This window comes from Pinus tabuliformis, chromosome 4_2 (genome assembly GCF_031772625.1).
Source record: "Pinus tabuliformis cultivar Carrire ecotype Pingquan chromosome 4_2, CPIR1, whole genome shotgun sequence".
Lineage (NCBI taxonomy): Eukaryota > Viridiplantae > Streptophyta > Pinopsida > Pinales > Pinaceae > Pinus > Pinus tabuliformis.
The window spans coordinates 167,171,411-167,180,683 of NC_142304.1; the positions used below are offsets into that span (position 1 = coordinate 167,171,411).

At 39.4% G+C, this 9,273-nt stretch overlaps 1 protein-coding gene across 2 annotated transcripts in view; it reads left to right on the forward strand.

Annotated features, from left to right (window-relative positions):
- Positions 1–5,244, forward strand: part of LOC149168705 (UPF0613 protein PB24D3.06c-like) — a 327,857-nt gene extending 322,613 nt beyond the window's left edge. For both annotated transcript variants that reach the window (XM_089428384.1, XM_089428383.1), the window contains 2 exons: positions 4,721–4,785; positions 4,944–5,244. In XM_089428384.1, the coding sequence (XP_089284510.1) occupies positions 4,721–4,785; positions 4,944–5,091 (213 nt within the window). In that variant the 3' untranslated portion in view covers positions 5,092–5,244. The remainder of the gene's footprint in view (positions 1–4,720; positions 4,786–4,943) is intronic.
- The last annotated feature ends 4,029 nt before the right edge of the window (positions 5,245–9,273 follow it).

A 9,273-nucleotide genomic window follows, 5' to 3' on the forward strand; every position in this document is an offset into this window, starting at 1 on the left:
TGCCTAGGAAGGGTCCTTCATACATGACATAGACTCCAATTGACTTTTATGACTAGATGACAAATCCTAAAGTCTCACAATGGGAGCCATCACTAAAATAAAATTCCTTGCTCGTGAAACCCATGAGACAAGCATTACAATAATTTTATTTTTCTTCTTTTCATCAATTACATAAAATCATAATTACACGTCATTATGAAGACCGAACCTAGTTACACTTTTCAACAAGGATCACTTTAGGCCTCAGAACCAGCCTACCCAACCACAAGGTTTCGCAGTCAAATTCAATGACCTAAGGGAGTATCCAAAACAATCTTCCCTACCATAAACCATGGTTTCTCAGCCAAGCCCAAGGAAGATTCATGATGTTATACAATCAATGTTCTCTCTCTCCAAGAGGAATTCTTAGCCACTGCAAGCTTATCGCAAAAGCAAACAAACTTCATCCAAAATAGTGACTTTTGTCAAAACATCAACAGTCTGCTCATCAGTAGACATGTATTCGAGCCTCATAGCTCTTCTTTGGACAACATCCTAGATTCAATGTGGTTCGACTTGTCATGAAAAAGGCAAATTCTCAGAAAGCTTCACAAAACTTTGAATATATCATGGTCGATTCCATCACTAGCAAACAACTTTTGAAGCCACAGAACTTCACAATAGGCTATCATCATGTGAAACCTCAAATGAATTCGGAAGAATAGATTTGTAATAAAAAAGATGGCATCGTTTGTGGTAGTTGACAGGTTCAACAAGATGTGCGTTCTCATGCCCTATAAAAGGATCATCAAAGGGAAAGAAACAACAAACTTGTTCTTTGAACAGGTCTGGGTGCACTTTGGGATATCAATGAGCGTCATTTCAAATACGGACACCATATTTCTTAGTGACAAGTGTGTTTTTGACTACATTGTGGGGGAAGATGGACACAAAGTTGAAGAGGTCTACAACATTCCATCCACAAGCAAATGGGGAAAAGAAACGGTCAATAGGAATTTGGTGTATCTTTTGAGGGTTTACAATCAGAACATCCGAAGAACTAGAATGAAAACTTGGTCTATATATGAAACTCTTATAACAGAGTAATTTCACTTGTACTGGTAAACCCCCATTTGAAAGTTGTTTTGGATATTTTCCACCTTCAGCGTTAGATGTTGTATATGGACAACAAGAAGAGAGGGAGGATCTCATAGGGGACGCATTAAGAGTAGATTTTTTTTTAAAAGATGAGGCAGATCCATTTGCAAGTGTAGGAGATGTGAAAGAATTCACAAGAAAAATAGAACGCCAAGCACGATCAACACAAAACAAAGAAGTTATTCATATTGGGAGGCAGAGTATGGTTATAGTTGAACAAGGAAGGACTACAAGGTCATGGTAAGAACAAGGATTTGTGATATGGTTCTTTTGAGATACTGGAAAAGGTGGAAGATAATGCCTATAGACTTAGTCTATCCCCATACATGTGCATTTACTCAATTGTGAATGTAGACAATCTTAAACTCTATGAACCTTCCACGTTGGATTAGGAGGAAGGGCATGTACTGCCTTCTATAGAGAACCTAGCACCAGATGCTCAAGTAGAGTTGGTAGAGGACACAATTTTGCCAAAGAAGTCCAGAACTACAAGACAGGGGCAGCATGAACTTTGGTAGATTGGGTTGAAAGGACAACTTGTAGGCAAAGCAAAATGGTACTCTGAGGAGAAGGTAGTGGAAATTTTTTCTCACATCATCTAATAAAGCTTTTGGGGACTGAAAGCCTCCCAAAATAGGGAGGTATGATCTGGTTTGGATCATTATATTAGTTGTCATCTATCTTGACACTTTCTAAGTGGAAAACCAAAGGAATCAACATGTAGGGTCATTTCTATTGATGTGTCTTAGTTTGGAGAATTGGGGCCTGAAAACTTCAAGGGCCATTTTGAGGCATTAAACGATGTTTCTTGGGGTCAAAACTCTCCTATTTAAGCACCAAATTCTGAGACTTTATTCTACACTTAGAAACCTTTCTAATGGTTTAAGAATCATGTCAATCAGAGTTTGTATACCAAAGTTATGCCTCTTGTAAGTTGACTTATTGTGATTGAGAACCATGGTTAGAGACAATGCCGCATTAGCCCTTGTTACTCATACAAAAGCTAGCCATGTGTGAACTATGAAGAAGACTCTAGAAGGGTCAAAGTTGTAACTCTAGTTGGGAGTTGTACTTAAAACTTGACCCCTAGTTGGCTATCAGACTTCGTTAAAATCGGGCCATTAGGATGGCAAGGGGTTCCATTATATGCATTTGTATCTTGCTCCATAGTAGAGTAGAGCAATTGGGAGTGGGAGTTAGAAGGCATAATAGAGGGGGTTAATGTTCTATAGCAGCCTAGCAGGCCACAGTCTTAAGTAACTGCATAGAGAATGCCTTTCCCTTTGTACTTGCATTATTTCCATACTAGAAAAGAGAGCAGACCAGCCTCACCTTCTAACTGGGTTTTCTTCTGTAAGGGTTTCCTAGAGCAGCTCCTTGTGTTCAATGTAGATGGTGTGTGATTGTATTTGTTGTTCTTTATTTTCTGCATTTTATTTATTTCATGCATAAGCAAGAAATTAGCAATTAAAAACTCTGGAATCTAGAGGAATTTAACCCTCATAGAATAGATTTCAGTTTATTTTATTAGATTTGTTGTGATGAACTGTCTAGTGGAATATCCATGGCAATTTACAGATTAAACTCACTTAAACCCTTAGCTTCACTAGAAGGTATAGTAAGGTGAACAAATAAATAAATCAATCAAGCACTAAAATCATGGATGTTATGCACCTGAACTTCACCTGAGGTAGAGGTTTTCTGACATGGCAGTGATAGGGTATGTGCAATTGTCTGATGTACTAGTATGAAAAGCACATGTGATTCTCAGACATGGCATAGTGGAGGATGATGTCTCCATTACATCATCCTAAGGCCATATGGTGTCAGATCCGACTCAGAATTACATCATTCGGCATTAGCAACAAGGTTAAGGTGCCTAGGTATTTATTCTTTGTACTTGGGAATATTTCACAACAGAATAGCTGACCCGATTGAGGTATTGCTTTATCATGCTATTGATGTATTGCTATCGAGGGATACTCGGCTATTGGGGTATTGCAAATGCGCGGAATAGACCATCATCTCAGGTGACCCAATCTGAACTTGCAAGAGGACACATTGACACTGGTCATGTTGCCACATCATATCTATTGATCTAGCTGGTGGGACCCACATTCTCCTAGCTTAAGCAATAACCCATTGGGCAGTTAAACAGATTAGAGATCCCTGTGTTTTAACTTTTAACTAAGCTAACTAGGTCAATTGACCCGAGGACAGTGAACCTCATTAAATGTTATTAAGGAGATGATGGCAAAAGAAAAGAGACCATCTACATTAATATCTATTACCATGAGCCTACATTGGGATGGTGGTAAGCCATGAATGCCTTAACAGGTGGATCTAACTATGATGCTCTAGAAGAGCTGCAACAGTTAATGAATGAACCCAACTGTGTGAACTTAACAAGATTAGGGATTAAATGACACGAGGAGTACAAACAGAAAAGTACAAATATAGTACATGTGAACACATGTTCACTAGGCCAAGTCTCATCAGTGAAACAGAGAAGAGAACCTGATTGATAGAGGAAATGTGAGGTCACAAGCTTAACCACCTCATTATCATACAAGGCGATTGCATTGATTGTCTTATCTACTGAACAATGCATGTTGGCCAAGTAAACATAGAACATAAATGGTTAGAGCACAAATAAATGTATAGGAGAAATGCTATTTTGCAGATGAACACCATGTATAATACAGAGTATCTTTGGTTTTAAAGAAAATAAGTATTTCTGTGATTTAATCATGTAAGTAGGGTGTTTGGGGTGTGAGCCCTACAAACATCTCTTCATTGGCCAGCAGTAGACAGAATTGCAATAATAGACAGACTAATTCTTACATGCTTCATATTTTATGCATTTGTAATTTCGTTCTTTGTGCATATGTTGGAAGGGAGAATACATGCTCATGGAATGCAAATGTCTTTACATCTTTTTGAGGAAAACAGATCACTCATGAGGACAGTGCCACAAAAAGTGTCCAGACTGTGGGCATCAATGCCTCTTGTCTCCTGCTTATGATTAGTTGCATGGATACCTACTTCTGATGCTTCTCTTCATAATCCATTCTCCTTAATTGGTCTTAGTTCTTGATCCATGCCCTACCCACTCAACTCCTCTTTTATTCCTCTTGACATACCTCTCTGGATCTCCTCTTTGACATTTGATTGTAACTTATACGCATCAGTCATGTATAGATGTCCAATACCTGAGGGACTTATATTTATACTAAACCTTTGGGGTACTATTAGGAGAGTACTGAATTGTTATTGTAGTTGAACAATGAAAACCATGCCACATGCCTCTTTTCTATTCTGTGCCTAGTGCTGTTTCATGGAACATATTATCCATCTCCAGTATGCCTCTGGTATCTAATATATGCTACTGTATGCAATATCATCCCTTATAGCTGGGTAAAACTCAGGTGCTCTATGTTTTGTTCTGTAAATAGCCATAATAATGGCAGGCTCCCATTTTTTGGGTTGCTAAATGCTGATGAAAAGTAGAAAATTGGAAATCCATGCAAAAGCTCAGACAGACTCAAATTCTTATTTGCTTGTGACTGTTCAAAATTATTAGGTGATCTTCTCCATGGGTGATGAGTATGTGCCAGAATATGTTGATAAACGATCTCTTGTCCAAAGGTATGCTTCTGAGGTAGTATTTGCTTTGCTTTATCAGGTTTTTTGGATTTATAGTTTAGTTCTGTGGTACTAATCGAGATGATTTTGTTTACATGTTAAGTTTTGTTGGTCTATGTCAAGATTATGTTATTCAAATTTGTATTCCTATCTTATGGTAGGCTTTGCAATGCAATGGGGGGAGCGGAGAAGGTTGAAATTGAATGGGGCAACCACTCCCTTTCTAATCGAGTCCAAGAAGCAGTAGAAGCTATTGTTGACTTTGTCAAAAGAGAAGGGCCAAAAGGATGGGATGATCCTTGGCATTAGATTTGTGCAAGTTGTTTTAAATCATAAGTTATGTTATTCTTCATGTAACATTCTTTACCAAGTACTTTATTAGTATGAACTAAATGTAAACACTGGGTGTCCTGCTGCTGAATGTTGATGTTTCACTCGCGTAGTAAATAATTCTTTTTATCAGCTAGCTTCTTCATGTTGTGAGTTTTTGATTCAAGGTAGCCAATTTCATAAATTTTTCCTGGTGGTGTCTTGGTATTGTAATTCATAAATGACATGCCATTCAAAAACAGAAAATATAACATCAATAACTGCCTTTCTATTTGCTAAATGGGGTTATATAGGATAACCAGAATGATAAAGTTATGACTTATGTCTTTTTGATGAAGATGTTACAAGTTTTTTTATATTTTCAGTCTGTAGTGTTGAGAAATCTAGGGGCAGCTTAATTAGGTGATTTCTCTTACTTTGATAACTGCTTGTGATGTTCTTTTAACTTAACTTGAGGTGCTTGTTATTAACTTCTTTCACTTGATTATCATTGTATTATCTATCATCAAAACACTACCAAACAATGAAGATCAAAGAGGCAAGAGGACACAAAATGTAGGCTGCTAGCAAGGGCCAAAACCTCTCCTCTTGAGAGGAAAACCCACAAAAATTCTTCTCTTCTTGTAGAATCTTCAAATGACGAATTCCAAGACCTATGATGTAATGTCCCAAACTAGGAAAACAGTGATATGCAAAGCAAATAACAAATACAATACCAGAAATTTCAAACATTCAACAAACACCCATGTAAACTCCAGAAATAAGAACCAGCTGAGCCATTTTATTAATCAATTGGAGCAAGGTACTATAATGTGGAAGGAGTGCACCTAGTCTTGCCTCAATGGCAAGCATGACAAAGCCCAGGTGATAAAATAACAAGCCCAAGTGATAAAATAACAAGCCCAAGTGCTGGAAAAAACTGTTCCAATGATGCCCTGCGCTACCCCAGAAATCTGCACTGTTTGCTGAAAACCCCACCTCCGGTGCTCAGAAAATTCTACAAAATTAATCTCAAGCTCCTCACCAAAAACTCAACAAAACCCAAAAAGGGTTTGGCCTTGTTTTGACCCCTGAAATCCGGCCCCCAAATACCACATCCTCCACCAACTGCTAGAAAATATGGCTTGCCTGTAACTGACAGAAAAAGCTCCCCAAATCACACCAAAAGAATGATATGTGCTTCCCTTAGGTTCTCCTTATTTCCCCGACAATCTCCAGCTCCCCAACTCGTTCCTCAAGCTCCCATGTGTGCCTAGTGAGAGGCTTTTGCGCTGGCCCAGGTAGCTGCAAATCTCGCTGCCCACAAGCAACAATCTCCTACTTTGAAACTCCTCCAAAATTTTGATATTCCACTGAATCTCCAATGCCAAATGTTGGTTTGGGGTAGCATCGATTGTGCTCTAGCCATGAAAATTGGTGGAGAGGCTAAAGCACATGAAATCTCCAGGACTCAGAAATAGTTTGGACAAAACATACCTGGTTTGGAAGATATTAAAATAATTAATATTTTTAATGGAGTTCCTAAGTCTAAACTTAGGAAAAATAAAATATTAATGGGTATTAATGTAAAACTGGGTTAGAAGGCTCCAATAGTCATGGATCAAGCCAAATCTAATCTTAGCCATTGATTAGAGATTTAATCTCGGCCATTGAAGGACCAACAGGAAAATTATAAGAAGGGGCTTGAGGGTTAGTTGGAGAACACACTGAGGGAGACCAGTTAGTTCAATTTTTAGAGTGGCGTTAGTTGAGAAATTCGAACTAGTGGTCTGGAGAGCAGCAAGAGGTAGCGGGTACAGAACAGAGAGTCAGGAACAACACCAGAGGACCAGCTCAGAAGTGAGAGAGGCAGATGCAAAGCCTCTCAAGCAGACGCAGAGACAGCATAACTACGTAGTCACTGGAGGACCTGTGTGGGTGACGCAGAGAGGTAGGAGCTGATGCAGAGGGTCTGGGAGTTGCGCAGAGGTCAACAAGCTTGGCATTGAGACTGGGAGAAGTGCTAGGGAATTTTTTGTCAGTTGGGTAAGCTAGTTTGGCAACCAGTTGTACTGAAGAATTGCTGAATAATAAAATCCTCCTCTGCTGCACCGTCCCGCATTGGGTTTTTTCAGGGACATTTGTCCAAAATATCTGTGTTGATGTGTCTGATTCTTGTGCATGTATGTCTCTGTATTATGGTGTGATATCTGCAGTAGAATTTATTTTAATGTTCGCTGAAGGGGTTTTCGTAAATAACTTATTGGGAAATAAGTAGGTAAAATAAATCAGTTGCTGCAGTGATAGAATTTTCACATGCTGCAGAGCAAGTAATCAGAGACAGGAAGGGAAAATCAATTATGGGTAGAGACCATGATGCAGAGGCATCTACGTCAGGAGACTCGCACAAATTTTTAGAAAATTGTACAAGAGATAGTGATTTCGATTTCTCTATGTTGGCTTCCAGGTTGGAAGAAGAAGTGGCTTGTGTAACCAGTTCTGCATCATTAGAGGTATGGTACATAGACAGTGGAGCCTCTTGGCATATGATGGGAATCTGGGAATGTTTATCAGATTATCAGGAGGAAAGGATGAATTTTCAGATCACCATGGGGAATAAGGCAAAGTGTACTCCAGTAGAGAAGGGTACCATAGTTTTTCAAACAAAAACAGGAAAGTGGTTTCGTGCTACCAATGTGCTGCATGTACCAGGATTGGGGATGAACTTACTTTTTGTGTCGCAACTCCAAGGCAAAGGCTATGACGTTTTCTTCATGAAGGAGAAAGTATACGTCAAACACCCGAGCTGAAAAAAGAAAGTACAGATCGGGATCAGAAGTAACAGGTTGTACAGACTACAACTAGAATCACCAATGGCACTAATAGGCAATCATGGAGACAAGGATTTGATGAAATTTGGCATAGAAGAATGGGACATTTGCACCATGGGGCTCTAGAATTATCAGGAACACTGTAACAGGAGTTCCGGATCTTAGTACAGAACGAGATGATGTATGCAAAGGATGTGCTCTGGGAAAGTATGCCAAAGCAACATTTCCCAAAAGTAAAAACATGGCCAAGAGTGTACTAGGATTGATACACTTAGACATCTGCGGACCTATGTCCACTAAAGCTCTTAGTGGTGCTGAGTACTTCGTTAGCTTCATTGATGACACTCAATGAAAACTTGGATTTATTTTCTGAAAACGAAAGACGAGGTTTTCTGTCGATTCAAAGAGTTCAAGGCTCTGATGGAGAATTTGACTGGGAAGAAAATAAAAATTTTGCGCTCAGATAATGATGGAGAGTATGTCGATAAGGATTTCACTGATTTTTGCGCTAAGGAGGGCATCAAAAGAGAGTGGACAACTCCTTACAATCCAGAGCAGAATGGAGTAGCATAAAGGAAGAATAGGACTATTGTATAAGCAACTAGGGCCATGATGTATGATCAGGATATGCCAAAATTCCTATGGGCAAAAGCATGCAACACGACATCCTATGTTCAAAATATAACTCCTCATTAGGCTTTGGGTAAGATTACTCCAAAGAAAGTCTTCATAGGCAAGATGCCTGAAGTCAGTCATTTCAGGATATTTGGGAGCTTAACATATTGCCGCATACTCGAGGAAAAGAGGAAGAAGTTGGATCAAACTGCAGAGAAATGATATCTAGTGGGATATAGCGAGAACGCTAAGGCATACAAAATCTATCTTCCAGGGAGTAGGAAGGTAGTAGTTCGACGAGATGTGAAGTTCATGGAGGACAGGGATTTCAGAAAATTTTGAGAAATGCCTTCCGAGGAGCAGTCAAAAGAGGATTTGTTGGTCAAACCTCTTCAACCAATGGAAGTAAAGAATTCTTCCTCAGATCAGGAAGAATCATAGGAGGAGGAGGAGCTAATAGAAGCACCCGTTGGCAGAGGAAGAACGAGCAGAGAACTTCGTCAGATTTTGCGAGATGCAAAGGATTTCATCGGTGCACCAAGGAACAATAAGAGGGAGCGAAAACAACCAGATAGATATATGCATTAGTAGCTTAGGATGGGGAGCCTGCTAGTTTTCAAGAGGCTTCTCAACATCAAGTTTGGTTGGATGCGATGGTAGAGGCATACAACTCCATAATGGTGAACGATGTCTGGCAGGTAGTGCCAAAGCCTCAAGATAGATCGGTGGTAGGTTC